The sequence below is a fragment of the Trachurus japonicus genome, chromosome 3 (genome assembly GCF_045865225.1).
Source record: "Trachurus japonicus isolate A0001 chromosome 3, Traja_1.0".
Taxonomy (NCBI): Eukaryota; Metazoa; Chordata; class Actinopteri; order Carangiformes; family Carangidae; genus Trachurus; species Trachurus japonicus.
In genome coordinates this window covers 17,509,510-17,530,244 of record NC_140909.1, presented here as the reverse complement: position 1 = coordinate 17,530,244, position 20,735 = coordinate 17,509,510, and the positions used below count along the sequence as shown (strand labels likewise).

The following is a 20,735-nucleotide window of genomic DNA, read 5'->3' as shown; positions in this document are numbered from 1 at the left end:
GCTTGGGTGAAACTGTATATCTATAGCTGACCCGTGTTGTGTTGTGGAGTTAAGTGTGCCCATGGAGGGCTACAATCATGCCATTCACCACATTTCCGGTGGTGAGGTCACTGCTGGGTAGTGTACAATGTGGCACGTGGCGAAAGGCAGAACTACGTGACGTCTAAAGGCATTCTGTAAATATGTGGTGAGGTTATCCATCAAGCAAATCACAGCAGGTTATTCAGCCATCAGACACTTTGACTCTTAGTCTTAGCAGTGATGAACAATTATCTGCACTGAAGCTTTTAAGAGTCTGATATATTCTTGTTATAAATCTGTTGGCACATGTCATACTCCGGTTAATTTTTATTAACCACTTTTATGTCACTGTGTTTTACTCTGACTAAAAACCAACGAGTAAAAACTTGTCGTTTTATGAGAAGTTATACGCTGCAATATTTCTTGCCTCAAAGTACTGGAGTTTCCAAGTTTCAACCTCAAGGTGACAAGACCCCGAGGTTCTGTGCAAAGCTGTGTGTTTATGTTTCCAGTCTTTGTGCTGAATGGCTAGCTGTAGCTTTATATTTAACATATCCATTTAATTGCAATGAAACCCACTGATAATATGAAAAGTATTCTCTTAGTTCAGTATGACATGAAAATAAAAACAGATACCATTATTATTTTGGTTTACCCCAGTGCCACTTCTAGCCTGCCACCAGTGGCGAGCTACAGTAACTGTCGGCTTTTGCCAATGGTAACCTAACATTGTAGCCTGATTTTGAAATGTTTTATCTTATACAACAGCTTTTATTTTGTTTTGCTTCCTTTGAAAACACAGACTCTCTATTTTACCGGGAATCATATGCCAAGCAATTTTTTTATTCTAAACTGATAACCAGTCACTTGCTGTAGCTTCATATAAGTAAAGTTTATTATCTAACGTATTCCATATTTTCCTCAAACTATTCATGAAATCGGTGACATGAAAATATTAAGATATCTGCTTTGATGTGCTTGATGAAAACCAGTCCAAGTGCTGAACAAACAGCGTGGTGAGAAATGCGCTGCATTGTGTGCAAGAGTTGAAAAGTATGCTGAAGTAGGCAGTAAAGCATTATGGGGGAAGAAAAAATATATATCAGCAGTGTTCACTCTCTAGTTTCAAGACTATCTCTACAACACATCTTGCACAAGGTCCCTTAAAAACACACAATATTACTCACAGATACTGTATATACACAACAAAAACTAAATGAAAAAAGGAAACACTGGCCACTGTTGCGCAGTATGCTGTGCAATTACTTTGTCAACTCGTAGCAGTTACATAGCATTTCGTCATCTGCTCAGTGTTTGGAATAGCAAAAATGTTGATTCTGTGTGATACTTGAATATATACTGTAAGCTTACTTGATCGTACAGTGAACTGGTGTGTGTATTCTAAGACATGTGGTGCCATATTGTCTTTATGGCCGTGTAAATGTTTCTTATTCAGATTTACACACCACTATCAGCTTCCTACATCTTTGGAAAATTCTGCTTGATAAGTCTCAAAGGTCTAAGCAATGTGGGTGCAAGAGTGTTTCTGATGGCTGCACTGGTCCCTGTAATAACTGACTTCTAAAAATTACTTTTCTTAGCAGCCACTCTGTCTGTCGGTCGGTCTGTCGGTCTGTCTGTCTCTCAGTAGTTGCATTTCTCAAGAGTATGCTCCACTTTTACGGAAATGTGCAAACCTGTAAATTTTCAACACCCTGATTACTTGTGCTTTCACATTAACATCATGTTGACGTTGGACTGGAGTGGATGCCATGTATGTAAGAAATGTAACCTGCTGGGCGTGGCTTATTTTTTGAGCTAATACAGCAGCTCTCCGTGCATTTATGTCACTACACGGTGCAGCTGCAGTCTGGACACCACTTAATAACATATCTCCTACAGTGATTCTGAATGGGCCTATTAGCAGAAATGTTTTTTTTGTTTATTGTTGCTGTTCATCAAGCTCGATACACCTCCATGTTTCAGTGTGAACGCTAAGAAGGCAGATAAAACTTCATTAAGGGTAGGTGAAGGAAAAAAAGTGGAGTAAAGTGACGACCACATGACAAATCTTCTTTGTGCCATAACCTTTGGCCCCATTTCTGATTTTACATCAATGTCAAATCTTTTTAATAGGCTAACAGTCTTGGAAAAAAATTTCACTTGCACTTCACATTCCACACAAATAATTAGTGCCACTTTTGTGAAACCAAACTCTGGTTCCATCATCATGTGCTCTTCGACAGTGATCAATGCTAACACAATGCATGAGATGGGGAGTGGTCATAACAGAATGGCACTATTGCATTTAGATAAGACAATCAAGTTATTTTTGTTTTTTTGGCACAGTGCACGTGATGATTTTGGTGCTGCCCTGAACATGGTAGAGGTGTGGACGCTTCCCCCCCCTTCCCCATTATTCTTCTTGGCTCTTTGTGTTTTGTAATGTCAGGTCTCTCTTTTTTTTAATTTTATATCTGCCCCAGAAACACGATGTCTGTGTCTGTGTCTCAGTCGCTTCACAAACTCATCCCAGTACCTGCAGGTCGGTACTGAAGAACAGGGCTGTCCCAGATGAGCAGAGATGTAGAGCAACAGGTTCACTAAACTGTCCATGGTTCAGTTTTGTGTGAATGAGACGGACCTTGTTTGACACCAACACACACATTCAGGAGGTAAAATGCCAGGTTTCAGGTCCTGGAGCATAATTTCTGATCAGTATTTAATTATCTTCCTTAACAACCTTTCGAATGTTGCTCCAACAGGTTTTACCCGGGGGGTGGTTGTTCTCTCCTTGTCTGCCACATCTTTCATCACCTTTGTCCTCTTACAGTCATGACATTTATTCATCACAAGGGAACAAATGTGCTTCTGACTTGCTTCCATAATGTGTGGATCATAATGAAAATGAATATATTCTCCTGAACCTGAACTCTTGGTCTCCATGTAGCTGTAGCTTGGTTCTAGTGTGCATAATAACAGTATGTATGGCAGCCATGTGCAGGGTTACACATACTCTAATAGGGCTGGACAACATATCAATATTTATAATTTATTGTCTATTGTTTTGATTATATCATGTGATGGACTTCAGCTAGACAATTTAATGTTAATCTTGCATATCTAAAGAGATACTGTGATAAATATTGATACAGGAGGAAGGTCTGTTTACTATGTGTTCATTTATTGTTTTATTCTTCCTTCTTCAATATTGCCCAGCCCTGCACACACGCACACATGCACGCACGCACGCACGCACATATGCTGCAGGTGGCCATGATATCGAGTCAAAAAAAAGACCGTGTTGTTATAACTACTCTTAGCAGCTGCCATGGTTCGTGATCCTGGTTGAAACCAGATTGTTGTGCTGCTTCTGTTTACCAGCCCCATGCAGCAAACTGGACCAACCTCTGGCTTCAGAGTGGAAATGGTTAAATGAAATGACCTCCGCACATGATCACAGAACAAAGATGACTAAAATAAAAGATGTGCTGTGATGTAGGAGGATGTCAGCATCTCCTCTCCTTTGCTCTGTGGCCTGTATCCTTCGCGGTGATACAGGGTGGCATCTTTTGAGCGTGTGTCGCGCTCTCATACGATAGAGTCTTTGATCTCCGAGCCCAGCCTCACTCTGGGCCGAGGGCAGGTCGGGGAGTATTCTACGTGGCTCTCCTTCACGTTGAGCGGCCGCCTGTCGGAGGCCTCGGAGAAGCTCTTGCTGTTGTCTGGCGAGGACTCGTGCGTGGGCGTGCTGCAGATGTAGTTATCGTTTAACGTCTGGTAGCCCTTGTGATCTGAAGTAGAAACGGGGATGGTGTTGCCGTTGAGGGGTAAGCTCTCGGCGGGCTTTCCCACAATCCTTGGCTTCTTCTGCTGCATGTTAGGACACTCTCCCTGCTTCAACATGGACTTCATGTGGTCGCGGTTCCTGTAGATTACGAACAAGGAGAACACCACGAGGGAGAACGCCAGCAGGGCGCACACCACGATCAGTTCGTTCCAGTACGTTTTTGTGTTCACTTGCTGGGAGCGAGACTCGCCGGGCAGGATGGTCTCCTCTTGCTCATGCTCAATGTGCGGTGTGCGGGAGTGACCGATCAGAGTGGTGCTTTCCTGACGGGGCTCTGCCCTCACACAGTAGTTGGCCAACAGCTGGCGGAAACCCTCCTCCTCTGACCAGCACTCGTAGGTCTCGATCCTGTCGGTCTGAGCCACCACCACCAGGTTTCCCTCTGGCGTAGCGTAGAGGAACTGGCTGGCGCTGTCGCTGTAGCGCCACCTCCTCTGAGCCAGGTTGGACCGCAGCTTGCAGGGCAGGACTCTGAACGTGTTGACTGGGATTGTAATGAGCTTGCAATGGGAACCTTTAAATACAAGAAGAACATTGTTCATAATATGTAATATTTCTGGAATGGGATCTCAAATAGTGAAAGTGAATTTTCCAAATGTTGAACTATTCATATTAAGACTTTCTTGATATCCACATCATTGAATATTGTAAAGTTTAGTTTAAATCATAACTCACACATGAATAAATAAATAACTAGGGCCGGGACTTTAACGCATTAATTACGATTAATTAATTACACAAAAATTAACGCGTTAAAAAAATTAACGCATTTTAATCGCACTTATAAAACATTTTTTTTTTTTTCTTCAATTTTTTTTCTCACTTGTGTCTACGTGCGGTGCGCCCGCACGCGAGAGAGGCGGCAGTTTGAGAGTCTGACTAGCTGAGATGAGAGCTGGTGAAACGCTAGCATGGTTATTTAAAACACCATCTCTGATCTCTGCCTGCACATAGATACACAGACACGGGCACACGCTAAATGCGCTATATCGCGCTAATTGCTCAGCTGCAGCGCTATATCTATGACCTGTCACTGTCACAGGTGCAGCTCATCTCATTCACCCTCAGAGCGGTCTGTCTTCAGACTGTCCTGACCTGTCCCTGAACATCACACAGGGACAACATGGAGCTGCCTGTGTGATTGGTTACTGAGTTTTATTAATGTTTACATCAGGCTGAGTTCAACAAATCAGTTTATGCTACTGTGATTTAAGTAGCCTAGTTAAATACTACAGTAATCATCATAGTGTATTGGAAGGAAAGACCATTTAATCTGTATCAAATATTGATTAATGAATTAATCGATAATTTGCATCCCTAGTCTGTTGGTCTTGGTTAAGTACCACCTTGAATGCTTAATGGTATACTAAAACCATGTGAAAAAAAATGCTTCTCACTGTTCTCAGGTCAAATATTTATATGCGAATAAAATGCGATTAATTGCGATTAATTTATTACAAAGCCTCTAATTAATTCGATTTATTTTTTTAATCGAGTCCCGGCCCTATAAATAACACTATTGAATAGCTCCCAGAACCCAGTAGTCTGCGACAGTGCATGTTGTTGTGGCGTCAGCGATGACGTGACAAACACAACACTTTGATTAAAGACCACTGCACAAAGAGGACACACTCACGAGAGGCGACTGGTCTGGTGGATCTGCCGCTGGGAGACGTCTTGTTACAAATGGCTGACGTGTCGGCCTCCTCCACGTCCTGCTGCCAGTGACTGAGCCAGAGCATACCAAACCAAACAAAACAAAACAACAGGGTGACGGTTAGCAGCTGTAATGAGAGGATGCACGTTGTATGGATGCACTCATTTTACCCTCACTGAGTCTGTTATTATGAAAACAGCTTCATCAGTGTGATTAAGAGGACAATCTTCTTTTAAAAGCTTCTTGCTAAGGCACACGACTCTGAGCACTGCATGTTTATGTGTTTGTTCGGGTTCACGCTCAAAAACAGTCATTTCACAATGATTTTCTGACACAGCACATTTCCTGTTTGAGCTTTAGCGTCTCCTGCACAGTTTACATCTGTGTGTGTATATAGGTAAACTGCAAATGTCATTGAATTTACATCTACAAAATTAAACATTTAAAACTTTAAGTGGATTGTCGTTATGTTTTGAACCAATATTGATGGTTCCCAGAGAACAAATCCCAATGACTAGTGACTAGTGCCAGCAACAAGGTTAACCACTGTGTAGAGCCTGACACACCACAAGCCACCACACCACACCACACCACAAAAAGAGTTACGTTTAAGTTTCTTTTTTATTAATTAAAATTCATTAAAACAAGTAAATCTATTCGAGGAGGTGAGCTTTAAAGGGATAGTTCACCCAAAATTCAAATTTCACTCATTATCTACTCACCCTCATGTCGACTAAGGGCTGGGAGAAGTTTCAGAGTTGCAGCGGGACTCCGTGCAGCACTGCATGTCCATATGACGGTTGCGAACGTGGGTCACTTTTCTTCGTCCAAAAAGACACACCAAAAACCATCCAAATACCTCCATATTGCTCGTCTGTAATGTCCCTCTTGTGACCAAGAAAAGAGAGCCCCGTTCGCAACCGTCATAAGGGCATGCAGTGCTGCACGGAGCCCCCCCGTAACTCAGAGAAGGCACGGAGGACTCTGAAACTTCTCCCAGCCCTTAGTCGACATGAGGGTGAGTAGATAATGAGTGAAATTTGAATTTTGGGTGAACTATCCTTTTAATGAGCAAATTAAGTTGTTTTGAAGGTGAGGTAATGTAAATGGACACATTAAAACTTGATGTGAAGAAATAAGGGTTTCAAACTTTGCTTTTGCTTTAGTGTCACTGTTTTAAATTCTGCCACTGAGGTTTCTTGTATGTGAGCTCGTCGTACCTGTCAGGTGGAGCCATCCTAACGTCCCGACACAGACGCCCTGTCCATGCGCAGTAGGGGTCTCTGGACAGCACACACTCTCCACAGCTCTGGTAGTTGGAGCAGTTGGCCACAGGAACCTCCACCAACCCAGTGTACGACGACACAAACAACAGACCCTGTGGATGAAAAAAAAACAAAAAAACACCATGTGTAAGTGTGAGGTGAGTCCAGGGCAGAACAGCTTCTAATCATGGATTTCTGATTTCAAAAAAGGGAAACAATGCTAAACAATTACACATGATAAACAGAGCAATATAAGCTAAACAAGGCCTAACTCTGGCCAGCTGTGCTGTGTAATATGATTATGGTTAAAAACACATGGTGACATGTTCACAACGGTTACTACAAAGCTTTCTCTTTAATTCTTTGCTTATTTTTCAGCGTTTTTTCCACACATTTCCTGACAGTAAACATATTCATATGTCACATTCATGCACATTCATGCTGATGTACAATGCACCCCAAGTTCCCACAAGTGCAGTCTATATTTAGGCCACCTTATCTTCCAGTATATTAGAAAGACATCATGAGGATTACGTCTTACTCCTTCATATCCCTATTTGGAGCTAAGAATATACTCACTAAAAGTATCTTGGACTTTATTAGAATTACATAATCTGAGATAAGATTGCAGTTTGGCTGCAGTGGCCCGGAGGGGGGGTTGGCCATTATGTAATAAAGAGTGAAAAGGTAATGAAATTTAGTTCTGTGAAGAATGCCAGAGATGATCATAAACCCTGTTCCAGACGGTGCTATAACTTACAGGGAAAACTCAGTGGAGTGGCCTCTGTGGAGGGAAAATGTCTGTACACAGTTTCTGCTCTGGTAAATCCAGCCCTTCCACATTTTTATTGCGTGAAAATAAATTTGATTAGGAACACAAACCCGTGCAGTCATAATCATTATAGAAGCGTATTAAGTCCTAATAAGTGTATTTGAACTAGTTTCTGCGTGAAATGGTGTTAATGAAGAGATTGTGAGAAGTGTGTGATTTACCCTCTGAGGATCCAGCTCAATGTGCTGCACAGGCTGAGGCTCAGGAAACAGAGTCAGCTCCTCTATGATGTGCATCTTATCGTTGGCATTGATGGCTTTATGGAGCTTTCCATCATCTGGAAGACAAAGGAAACAAATATAAGTGACTTAAATTGAAGCTAAGGGAGGAGAGACGAAAATTACATAATTAACCCTCACAAGCCTGTTTTGTGTTTGCATACATTTTAAATATTTAACTCTTAAAATTATGGATATTATACAATCAGAAAGAGGTGTTGTTGTGATGGTCAGCACCTGTTCCAATGAAGAGCACGTCATAAGCCCTCTCCATGCCCTGGATCTTGTGTACGGCGATCTGGGTGTAGCGCACGCTGCGTTTGAGCAGCAGAGGAGCACTGCGGATCACACTGTCCATCAGGAAATGGTCCTTGACAAAGTTGAGCACTTTGTCAGGCATGTGCAAGGATGACTGGATGCCCATTTGCCGGGCGTGGTTGGTCACGCACTGAGTGGGAGTAAATTAGAAATGAGAAATGAATCTCTGCTTGTTGGAGAACGCCTGGAAACACAGAGGCATTGTATTGACCTACAATGTAAGTGTGGGGCTTCTCTAATGAAGAACATGAAGTTTGGGATGGGCCATCAAGACTGAATGCAACAGTAAACTTAAAAAATGCTCTTGTGTCTAATACAGAAGGTTTTAACCATTGTGTTTGAGCAAACATCTACCAGTGCAGTTTGTTTTGCTCCAGGAATTTACAAAGAGCATCAGCGAGACAGCTCTCTTGGATTCTGTCCTTAAATTGGCAAACAAACTAAAAAGGAGAACATCTGCTTCACATCAAGCTCTCATGTTGAACAGCTCAAGAATCAGTCCATAAGCTCAAATAGATGTTTTGTTGGAGCCTTAACATAGTTTTTGTACATGATAACAAATAGATATTTGGGATAGTATTACACATTTGCTATATATCTTTTATCTATTACATAAACCTTTGCTCTTGTGACTCAACAGAGACTAATGCTACTTAAATGAACGACTGGACAGACTGAACCAGAAGCAGTTGAGCTGGACGGCTCGTCACAGGATATTGCCTTCACTACTCACCGCTCCGGGCCGTGGCTCTGGCACAGGGTGGTTGTAGGTGTACCACTGCTGGGTCTCCCGGTTTACCTCTCGGTAGCGACCGCTGAAGGCTCTCTCCACCTGAGCCATGGTGAAGGCGCACACTGCTGAGCTGCCCGAGGCTCCTTTATACCTGGGAACAAAGGAAACATTAATATTGTTTTTCTTGAGTGAAACCCGAGGATGTGTGTGCTTTATAAATTAACGTTTTTTTGTCATACATTTAATCAATTTTCTTACAGCGCCTTTTTTTTCTATTTTATTTTAAATCATCTTAAGTCCATCCTTTAGGAAACTGGAGCAGCAACTTGTCACCGGAGAATAGTGTGTATACATGGTGGCCATATTCAAATCTTTACATTGTTGATACATTAATTGGTTACATGGGCTTGTGTCAGTGGTTCAGCTCATTACTGCTGCTCTCAATTCAGAGGAGTCATGTGAGTAAAGGCAGCTGGCCAAGTCTAAGCTTTTCTTAACTAATTTGCAGAAGGGAACAAACTTTTATTTGAGCAACACTTCCTGTAATCACTTAAAATAAGTACTTCAGGTGACAGAAACAGCTTTTGTTTTGTTTTTTACACAGGGTTTTTACTGCCTTGCTGAACTGCTTATTGTGTAACCTGCTTATTGTGTAACCAATGGCTTCTCTCTCCCGCACACCCTCCTGTGTCCTGTCTTCTGTGTCTTATGTTTAGTGTTACTGTTGTTTATGTGCTGCAATAAGGACTTAGTGAACTGGAGGCTCTATTTAGCTCATATTCATATTATACAAACTAGGTTTGTACTCTCTAAATCTAGTGACAAATGTGTTTAGTTGGCAACAGTGAAATAGAAAACTGTGTTTTTTGTAAGCGCAAAGCTCAATGGGGAAGCTTCAAATCAGTAACGTGGCATCTGGCTGACCAATGGCGTAAATATGATCACTCTCTCAGTCAGTCACGCATGGACATTCATAATTACAGAGCAGGTTCTGCCTTCTTGGCTGAGCCATATGCATGTGTTCAAAATCAAATGTCTGTGTGTTTGTACAAAAAACAGAAATGGCAGAAGTGCCATAAATCAGTCTCTTCATGTTTACACTCATAGGATCAGAGAAGGTCCCTCTGTTTGCCTCTTACCACTGTGATGTGAAGACGCCATAAAAGACGGTGCTCTCCCAGCTGTCTCCCATGGGCTTCAGGACAAACATGTCCTGGATGATGTTGAAGGGGAACCCATCATCAGGGAGGGAACACAGGAGCTGGGCCTTCAGGAACGTGGTCCATTTCTTCTGCAGCACCCGCTCGCCTCCCTTATCACCCTGCAAACAGTTGGTAATGAGAACTACAGGTGATTTGCTTATCCTGTTTGTCCATCTAATTTTATTATAACTAGTGCCTTTTGAGTGTCCCAGTTTCTTAGGGGCTGATGTGCAGTGACGATCTGCTGAAAGAAGTGGATGGAGGCTGCAGAATAGAGGAGGTCAGAGAGAGAGTGAGAGAGTGAGAGAGAGAGGGAGAGTTGGTCTCAGAGGCACAAGACAGTGTGGTGAGGAGGATGAGCAACAGGACAAATGGGACTTTGTAGTCCACTGAAATGTGTTTTTCAGCTGGAGGGAGTGTGGCTGCGGTGGGACACAATGGCCTTTGATTCACCTCTGGACAACAAATCAGGACTTTCAGGAAACAGGAGTGGAGCCTCTGAGGGCCACACCCGGCCTATAAGAAAAAACCCAACTGGATTTCAAATTAAGCCGTCAGACGAGATCGACTGGAAAACCTGGGGCAACCAAACCAGCTCGCCACTGAATTTACACCTGGGCAACATGTTAACTTGTAAACTCCCTTCCACACAGGCTTTAAGACATATGATACACATTATGAGAGCCCCCCGCCAACACACACACACACACTGAGTTTTTCAAATTAATTAAAAAATAAATCACTAAAACTGAATGTTTTTCTTTTCAAAGCTTTAACTGCTGAACCCAAGATATTTCCTAGCTGAGCACAGACGAACTTCCTTCCCTCTGCACAAACATCTCTCTGCACAGTGAGGGTCAAACATCCAAGTGAATTCATAAAAAGCAAAGAAACAACAACAACAAAAACATATGTTTTGAGTGTAAATATGCTTCAATTTTGTCGCTGTTAGACAGACAGACAGACAGTACTCTGAGTACATGTGTTGTATCACAGGCACAGCTGCAGTCCCTTCCCTGCTATTGCTTTAGAGGGAGGTGTTGAGGTCAGATAAGGGAAACTAAAAAGTGGTCACAGGACTGTCATGACTTCTTTTTTTTTCAGAAATACAAAGAGACACATAACCACAAACAACTGTATTTTCAACGTCCTGGTGGATTTCCAAGTGTTGAAGTTCTTGTGGGGGCATTTATAACTGAACTACAGAAGATATTTTCCAGATAAAATGTGGGGGACACAAAAAAACAAGGCTCTTCCTAGAAAAGATGCCTGAGCACAAATTATGAGGTGTTCTTTGAAGGAGAGGAGAGGACGAAATGGGAAACAAACAGAAGAGGCATTTGCTCCTCTTTTAAGCTGTCACAAAATATTTACATAAACAGTTATCAGAGGACTTTGCTAGGACTAGCAATTACCAAAAAGCTTGTACACACACATACACATACACACAAACACACACATACACCCCAAAAGAAACCCCTCCCATTACTACTTGCAGGCTGCAGCAGCCGGAGGAGGAGGAGGAGGATGAAGAAGACTGGGACCAAAACAAGTGGTCTCGCCCAATCTCAAGACAGTTTCCTGCCTCACATCCAAAGTATCCCATCAGCCTGCGAAACCTCCAAAACAACTCCTACATAACGACACAAAGGGAGTGAATCACCCTTGAGGAGCTAATAAAATGCAAAACTAGAACTACCTCTTGTTTTCTCCTCCGAGTGCTGTTCCACACAAACAACAGCTCCTGCTCGACGTTAAGGTGAGACCTTGTGGGACCCATGCGGGGGCCTGGGAGCCAATTACTAGGCTGTGCTAGTAGCCTGTCCACATAATGAGGAGACCACATTCCTGCTCTCTCAGCTGTCCACCGCCGTTGTTGCTGTGCTCCGCTGCACAGCTTGTACTTTCAATTGTGCGGACCACTCCCCCTGATATAGCTGCCCTCAGGAAAGAAAAACAACAACAAGAAAAAAAATGCTTCGTGCTCTGCATCACTCTTTTAATATTTTGTCTGATTTAGATTCCTCACATTTGTCAACCTGACAAGGAGGCGAATGAGAGGTAAAAAAAAGAAAAAAAGAAAATGGTGCCACTCAGTGCTCATAATCTGCCTGCTCTCCACAGCCCCTGAGTGTGCACACCTGAATAAACAAAAGAAAAAGAGGGAGTGGAACAAGGGAGGGGGAGACAGATAGGAAAGAGGGAAGGAAGGGGGGCATCTCGGAAGCACAATTGCTTGGCAACCACAAGGAAAACAGTAGTTAGAAAACCATGAATTCAACTCATCCTTCAAGAAACAAACCCTCTTCATGAGGTCGCAAAATGTCTGCCAAGATGAACCAACAACAAAAATGTTTCAAATATGAAAATGAAACCACATTAAAAACACACACACACTTGGACTTGGCCTGGTGCACACTGGGAGAAGGGAGTGCGTGCTTTCTGTCTGTCAGGAGTGTGTTATAGATACTGAGCCTGCTGACAGGGAGGAGCCTTCATACCTCATTGTTACCAATCTGTAATCTGAGTTAGCACCTTCTGCTCACTGACCCAGCACACAGAGTTCAGATGTGAGATACTATTCTGAGAAATAAAAAGCTGCACATGGAAACAGTTGACAGAGGTTAACTTGTGGATATTCAGGGACTGGGTTATAAAAAAAGGAGCTGAGACTGGTTAAGACAGTGTTTTTAAACTGGTGTAGACACTGAGCTGAATGGGGCAGGTGCAGGCTGGAGCTCTAAAAATAACAGGAATTTATAATTGCTGTTATGTGGATCTACGCTCTATGGTTGCAGCGGTTGTGACACGCAGCTTAAAAACCTCAGCACTGTTTTGCTGAAATTTTATGGAAACTCATAACTCATTTTCTCAGTTTTGTCAAAGGGGGGCCACAGTAACAGACTCCAGGAGCCTCGGGTCTCATTAGACTTCCACATAAATACTTATTTTGAGCCATCATACCCCCATACTTGCTCTCAACTAATACATGTTTCCATGGTAACAATCAATTTATTTTAGCATTATTCACTTAATATTGTTCATATATTTTTTACAATGCTCACAGTAAATGTTTTAACAGTTGAATTTTTGCAGAAGGCAAACATTTCTGCAGATGAGCTGTGCAGCATGGCGGGTTTGCTTGTCTGCCCTTTTAACCAACCCCGGACATTTGTGTCATCAATTTCTCACTCATAACAAACCGATGAGGTTTTGTGGAACACGAGGGGGTTTTGTGGAACACGAACATTTGTGAAGAAACAACAAACCACCAACGCATTTTTTTTTTCCAGTAGTAATTCGACAATAGGTGGGATTCCTACGCATCATTTTAATAGGCAATAATCTTTTTAAGCCTTTAAGCAGTAAAGTGGAGAATAACCCACCTGCAGCACTACTGTACTGCCACAAAACAGCATCTGAAAAGACGGAAAAGGAGCACTGCTGCATTCCAGTGAAATAAAGACGCTTTGCAGAGCAGTGAAAGCCATTCTTCTGTCTCCGAGCACAGTTCCTCTGCAGCAAGTTGCCACAGTCTGGGGCCTTTCTGTCGATGATTTCCATATATAGAACCCAGGAGGTGCTCCGTCGGCTAAGAGGTGTCACAGCACCGAGTGCCAGAGCCGAGCAGGACTAAGTCATTAAGCTGTCACTTAAGATTACATGCTGTCCCCACGATTACTCACATTACTGCCTCCATGAACAAGAGGCACAAGTCAGCGAGGGATGCTGAGTGCATGTATATCAGGCGGCTCCGCAGCCGTTTAATTGATCTGATGACAGGTGAAAAAGGATAAAGTCTGCTGCTGATTATTCAGGGTGATCAACCAAACTAAACTCTTGTGGACGAGGGCGGGGTGGGGGCTTCGAGAGTTTGATTCAAGCACATTCTGCAGTTGATACAGTTTGCCTGCATCAGGGGCCCGCCATGTAGTAGAGTGAGGAACACATTTCATATTGCTGCGAAGCACCCTTGAATACTAATAATGCCTGCAAAGCTCAAAGCGCTGGTAGAGAAGGCAAAAAGCTGGAGGGATGGACGAGTGCAGCTGACATTGTGAGAGGAGAGAGGGAGATGACATTGCAGGGAAAAAAGGGAGGGAGGGAAGAAGGGAGGATGATTCAGGCAAAGAGAAACCAAGGCAACCAGGCATGACGTACAGTTACATGTAGCAAACATGCTTTGACACGGCAGCGTCCCGCCTTGGTTCGAGCTAATTGTATCAGGATTAAGGGAAGGAGGTTCGAGCCCTGCTGTGCCTCTGACTTTTGCATGGCAAACCGACTTCACCCCGATCCCAGGTGACTTACCTTACACACGCGAGCGATCCTCGACACAATGGTGTTGTCAAAGAAGTCGAATTCCTTTCCCGCCTCGCTGAAGAAGAAGTAAATCTTGTCGTCGTCGCCCACGGGGTTGCCTATTGGCTGGCTCTCCTCGATGTAAGCCGACCCAACAAAGACCGGATCTGTCAAAAAACAGAATGAAAAAAAGAAAGAAGCACAAAGCAATGATGTTGCTGCTGACACGTTACACCTTTATTATCATCCACAGCTTTTCTCGCAGGCTTTGTTCGGCGCATCATTGAACAGAATTTGGAAAGAGTTTGTCAGAGAGCTGTGTCATGCAATCCTGGAAGCGCAGAGGAAACAGCATCCTCTCTATAATTGTACTCAGATGTCTCATCAGGAGCACTCTGCATGAATTACCTAGAGATCAAAAGACAAGAGAGGTCCTAATTGTACGCAAAGTGCGCCTTACTCGGGTAAAACCAGTTGCAGCCGGCTGAGGCCGTTTTGATGTGCATGTGCTGCGACTGATAGGACAGAGCTCAGGCAATCTAAGAGAGCTTGTCTCCGTTCTCGGCCTGCATGCATTAGTGACTGTGTCTTGCTAATGATCGCTACTTTTTGGAGCTTATCTGCTCTGCTGGGTACATAATGGAAGATGTGTAGATGGAAAAAAAAGCAACAACAACAAAAAAAAAAAACACAGACTGCCATCTCACGGGGTAAATGGGATTTACCTTGAAGCCATTTTAAAGAGTTTTCCGTCTTCAGTGCAGTTCCCTGACCCAAGCTTTTGTAAATGACTGGTTCATTCCCTTGGAAGTTGCTGACAGTACCAGTGTACAGTTCACCATCTGGAAGAACACAACGCGAAAGACAAAGAGTAACAGATTTTAAACAATGAATTGTTTAAACACGATAATTTACAAAGAGATCATATGATGTGTGCCTTTGAGCCATTACTGACTCCGTCTCCAGCCGATCTAGAGTGAGCTGTTAGCGCCATAACAGAAGAGTGCGAGCGAGGGGATTATACAAATCATTTCCTTCACTCATATTCAGCTCAATTATTTACTAATTGCTTGTTAAAGAAGTTGAAAACAAACAGAGTCTGTTGGTGTCCAGCTACTTATCAGACAGTCTGATGCAGACAAACAACATTAGCAGGCACATCATGACTCATTACTGAATCAAAGACGCAGGGAGCATCAAAGCAGCTTCAGAAACAGCTGAGCCCGTTTTCAGCATCTCCTCCCAAACGGAAGCCAGTCATAGTAAAACCTCTCTTCTCTGTTTTTTAAAAAAGTGACATAAAGAGGAAAAAAATAGCCGTGTGTGACTGACGACATACCAACGATGATGGCAGTGGATTTGTACTCTGGGTTGAAGGGGCAGCGACTGCGCCCATCTTCCATCACGACCTCGCCCACGTCGTCTCTTTCTAGTGTGAATGTTGACGTGTTCTGGAGACACAAACACAAAATGTCCCTCAGGCAAAGACCAGTGTAAAACTATACATAGTAAAGAGCGAGCTCAGTGACTTCACGTTCATTCCCTCACATTCATCACAACGGACAGAGAGACAGGTTGAACATCTTACACATACGGTAGTAAAGTAGCGCTTTTTTCTTAACTTGATTTTTCTATAATGCGACACATCATGCTGACATACATTAAAAAAAACTGATAAAAGAAAACAACATTAAGTAACCCAAACATAACTAAGCAAACAAACAGACAAGCATGTTATCAAAGGACACACACCAACCTCAGTTATCATGTAAGAAAAGGGCATAAGCAAAATTATCTAAAAAAAACAAAATAAAGATATAACATGTACACATTTATAAACCCTCCAGACACCCTGACTCCCCCCCTCCCCAATGCCCCTCTGAGTAGCTCTATCTGATGAATAAACCATAGAAATACAGTCACTATAGATGAAAATCAAAACTTATAGCTCACAAATCCTCTGAAAAGACCAAAACCAATGAAATGAAACAAACAAAAACACCATCCTGAGAAGTTGGCAAATGTGTATTTATCCTTCGCAAAAAATAGTTCCTTCCTTGGTCAGAAGGTTCCTTCATATTACAGTGTTATAGTGTTATGTTATATAGTTGCAGGAAGGAAAGGGATTTTATGTCATTTCATAATAAACGATAATACAAACTGCACTCTGGCTTCAGATTTTAATTAACAGACCATAAGACATAAGTGATTTTGCATGTGTATGTTTTGTTATTGTATTGCTTGCTAATGTGTATATGAGTAATACAGAAAGTATGTACTATGAAAACAGTATGTATGTAACAAAAAGTCAGCACAACAAACACAGGACAGGGAACCAGGCAGGTAAATGAACAAGACAATCTTGTTTTGCATCACAGTGAGTCTGGATGACACCTTTGTAAAGTTCATGTTTGTATGACCAACAGTAAAAAAAAAAATACATTTTACAAAACATAAAAACAGAGAAACACAGCACACCACAAGCACTCGAGAATTTTGAAAACCTGGAACTGTGAGGCAAGTTTGCTTCATATTTAATGTTTTCTTTTAATACAACTGCTGCAGCTATTTGTGACTTTTATGATTTATGACTCCAAACTTTCTTTTGGAAGTCCTGCAGGTTTGTGGAAGTTGCTGGAGTGCTTTGTAAGAAAAATACTTTAGAAAAACCAACTGCCTGGTGGTCGAACACGCACCACATGGACTTGGTCCTAACCACAGTGGTTGAGGGTTCAAGTCCGACTCAAGGTCCGTCTGTCTGTCATCCCCTCTCTCTCAAATATGATTTAAATCTCAGTTAATGAGTGAACACCTCCAAAACCTCTGTCTTTTCAGTACAAAGTTTCTATACAAAATTAGAAACAAAAATGCTCACGTCGGCATCAGATGAACTTAAGAAAGTATTTTGTATTTTCCTGCCATATTAAAATAGTTTTAGGAAATTCTCTTCATGGACAGGAGGAAAAACTATATTGACCTTTCACATATTGGAATTTGTAGTAATTTAAAGTCTTCCTTCCTCCAGTGACTTACTATCAAATCTAAAAAGGGACAGTGCCTCTACTGCCTGGAAAACCTTCCCATGATTCGTCTTGATGAGATGTTGTTTTACTCTGGGCTTGTTTTAATTTACGTCTGTCATTTTCATTGTTTAGTGAATCCTCTCGCCGTTGAACCCTCTGCGACTGTTTTCAAAAGAGCTTTAAAAATAAAACATTTAATAGTGGTAATATTATGCATCACACACACACACACACAGATCTGGACTCTATCAACATGACTGAGTGTTCATGTTCAGACCAGGCTGAGATTTGCTTGGAATCCCGGTTCAGGGCCTAAAGTTCCTGCCAAGTCATCTTCAGTCTGAGACGTCCTGTGTATTTCTTTCCCTCTGACGTCAAAGAGGAGAGTTTAAGGCCCTGCTTTAAGAGCTGGGTTGTCGCCAAGCTCGATTGCTCCCCCCCTATCACTGAAATCAATGTCATCCTGCTGCCGGTTACCGTCGCTCCAGATGTACTCCTCCACTAGATAAACAAATCCACCATTTCCCCCTCGCTGGAAACCACACAGCTCATGTACCCCCTGTTGACTTGTCTGGCTAAAGTGCCTCAGCAGGGTTTGGTTACGCTCGGATAACAACAGATCCAATACTGACATGGTGGATAAAAGAGTTTGATTCCTAAAGAACACCTAAATATATATCCAAAATCAAAGCTGTGCATTTGTGAGTAACAGACAATCTCATATACTATTATACAGTATATATATATCAGGGGTGCAAACTCATCAGGGGTAAAAAAGGTGACAAGATACCGACCCCCTAGGGGGGTCCGGGGGCATGCTCCCCCGGGGAAATTTAAAAAAAAACCCCAACTTTAAAGGTGAATTTACAGTCAATTTTAGCATGAGACTAGGGTCCAGATTTACTCAGGTTTGCACAGCTTTTGCTCCTGTTAAACCTGCACAATCTGTCTCTCTGTGTTTGGTTTTGAAACATGTGAAGAGGGTCTTCAGCCTATGCAGGTTTAGCATGAGCAAAAGCTGTGCAAAACTTGGGAGAATCTGTCCCTTGATGTCCATCAGATGAACCTTGCAAACCTTGCCTTCAAACTAAATAAAATTTAATACAGACTGATTGGTTCATTGTGAAACATTTATTGATGTAAATGTGTTTTCTGTAGGCTACGTAGGCTATGCTCCGAGGCAGCACTGCTCTTTCTGTCCAATAACACACATGAAGCTTAAAAATGCCATAGGTTACATAAAACATATTAAGCGGCAATATGTATTTAAAAGATGTTCAAGCAAACGGTTTGGTTCACGGTTTTGTGGTCATGGTTTTCGGTTCGGTTTCGTATACTTTGATCGTTGGGAAAATCAATCATGTCTGGTATATTCAGGTTAAAACTGAAAGAATGAGGCAGTCTGACATCTGATACATTATTGTGACAGTCTGAGGTTAAAAGTAGGTGAGATTCTGGCTGCAACAGAGGAGACATTGATAGTTCCAACATGTTTTAATTTACTGGGCAAAGAAAGTTATCTAACAAATGCTAAGAACAATTAGATATTCACTGAAATATATAACCTATATTTATTAATTGTGGTTCTTACAAAAATTATATCTTATAAAATATAAAAGCTAAAATGTCTCTTAAAGCTCTGCCCCTTTAATTAGTGCATACAAAATAATTTAACTTTAGCCTACTACTTTTACAACCACATTATTTACCAGCAACATGAAGTGAAACAGAGGCAGAGGTGTCCTGCCACAGTCAGTCAACCTCCTCCTCCTCCTCCTCCTCCTGCTGCTGCTGAACAGGTCGCTCTGGAGCTAGTCTCGCTCGCCAGACCCTCCTCCAGAGAAGGAGACACTGGAGCTAATAAAAGCTAAACGCGCTAATCGCTAATTGGCCGCGATCGCGATCATCACACACACGCGGTCCCATACAGCACCTATACAACGCTGCTGGCGCATCTTCTTGCTCCGACTCTTTCACTCGCCATGCTCACAAAGTCGCGTTAGTTAGTCTGTATTAAAAGTGAAGCTTGTGTATTGCTGGACAGAAGAGGAGCGCTGCCACCACTCGTTGTCATCCAGGTAAGGTGCATGCGCCTTAAAGAGACAGGTGCATTGGCTCGGCTCGGCTCGCCGGACCCCCCCCCCCCCCTCAATTTTTTTTTTTATTGCGGATTTACACGAATCACACAAATGACCAATTTGGGATCCAAAACGGCGAATTTCGCCGAAAGGTGACGAGTTTGCACCCCTGATATATATATATATAAAAAAATCAAGACTTCTTTTTAAATGGCAGAAATAAAATCAACTCTTGGAAGTGAACAAAGGGTCGAGTGAGAGGCCATTACTTACTATGTAGGCGCAGATTGGACTGAAAGCATAGGTGCCGCACACATATAGGTGAGTGCTGTTCAGCCGCAGGAGAATTTTGATGTAATTGAAGCAATCAGTCTGGATGGGGAAGAAACGTAGAGAGAGAGAGAGAGAGAGAGAGTGAGCTCCGTGAATCCACGAGAAAATCTCACAAGTGGATGTGTTTTTTTTTGTCTTGAGAGCCCCTTAAAATCTGTAAAGTCATAAGTAAATCTTTGAGAGCCAAAAAGACACAAATACTTCAAAAAGTATTGGATAGTTAAAAATAAATAAAAGGAAAAATATTTCCTCCCTCCCTCAAACACTGTTGGGAAAACCTCCCAGCATCACACAGCAGTTGCCTGGTGAGCTTTCTGTAATACACAGACCAGAGTTGTACACTGCAGAACACAGATTACCGAGGCTTGTCGCCCAGGGATACAACAGCTGGCATGACAACAAGGTAGCAGACAGACAGAGAAAGAAGCAGTTCACAAAAAAAAAAAGAGCAATTCCCCAGCGAGCCTGCACACTTGATGAATCTATTTGTAACTGGTGGAGAGGTTTGTCAACATTAAACTATGCTCATTCTGTAATCTCACAGTCGTCGGAGGAAAGGAACCTGCACGAGAACATCCATGCTGTTGATACGTCATCACAGGACTACTGTATGTTTTCCCAGGTTTTTTCATTATTTTGGTGTGTTGGTGGAGCAGTACGGGACGCTACTCACCTCTAGGTTCTTCCCTTTGAAGCTGCACTCCTCTCTCTTTCCAGCAGGAGTGCCCCACGTCAGCTGAAGATGAAAAAGAAAACCCTGAATAAGTCATGTGAAATTCAGGGAACCATGCTGATTCCACTGCAGAAGGCTGATTCTTTAAGATGAAAATATACTACGGTATACACACAAAAAAAACAACTGGTGTGTGTGATGTGGAGCAAAACAAAAATGACACAAACAAC

The 20,735-nt window shown here is 42.4% G+C and overlaps 1 protein-coding gene across 2 annotated transcripts in view; it reads right to left on the bottom strand.

Moving 5' to 3' along the window:
- Positions 1–1,058: 1,058 nt before the first annotated feature.
- Positions 1,059–20,735, bottom strand: part of sema4bb (sema domain, immunoglobulin domain (Ig), transmembrane domain (TM) and short cytoplasmic domain, (semaphorin) 4Bb) — a 55,606-nt gene continuing 35,929 nt past the window's right edge. For both annotated transcript variants that reach the window (XM_085764765.1, XM_085764757.1), the window contains exons 4-15: positions 20,506–20,568; positions 19,773–19,871; positions 15,738–15,849; positions 15,124–15,240; positions 14,408–14,565; positions 10,034–10,215; positions 8,895–9,045; positions 8,081–8,291; positions 7,787–7,902; positions 6,749–6,906; positions 5,508–5,599; positions 1,059–4,385 (exon numbers count right to left, since the gene is read on the bottom strand). In XM_085764765.1, the coding sequence (XP_085620891.1) occupies positions 3,613–4,385; positions 5,508–5,599; positions 6,749–6,906; positions 7,787–7,902; positions 8,081–8,291; positions 8,895–9,045; positions 10,034–10,215; positions 14,408–14,565; positions 15,124–15,240; positions 15,738–15,849; positions 19,773–19,871; positions 20,506–20,568 (2,232 nt within the window). In that variant the 3' untranslated portion in view covers positions 1,059–3,612. The remainder of the gene's footprint in view (positions 4,386–5,507; positions 5,600–6,748; positions 6,907–7,786; positions 7,903–8,080; positions 8,292–8,894; positions 9,046–10,033; positions 10,216–14,407; positions 14,566–15,123; positions 15,241–15,737; positions 15,850–19,772; positions 19,872–20,505; positions 20,569–20,735) is intronic.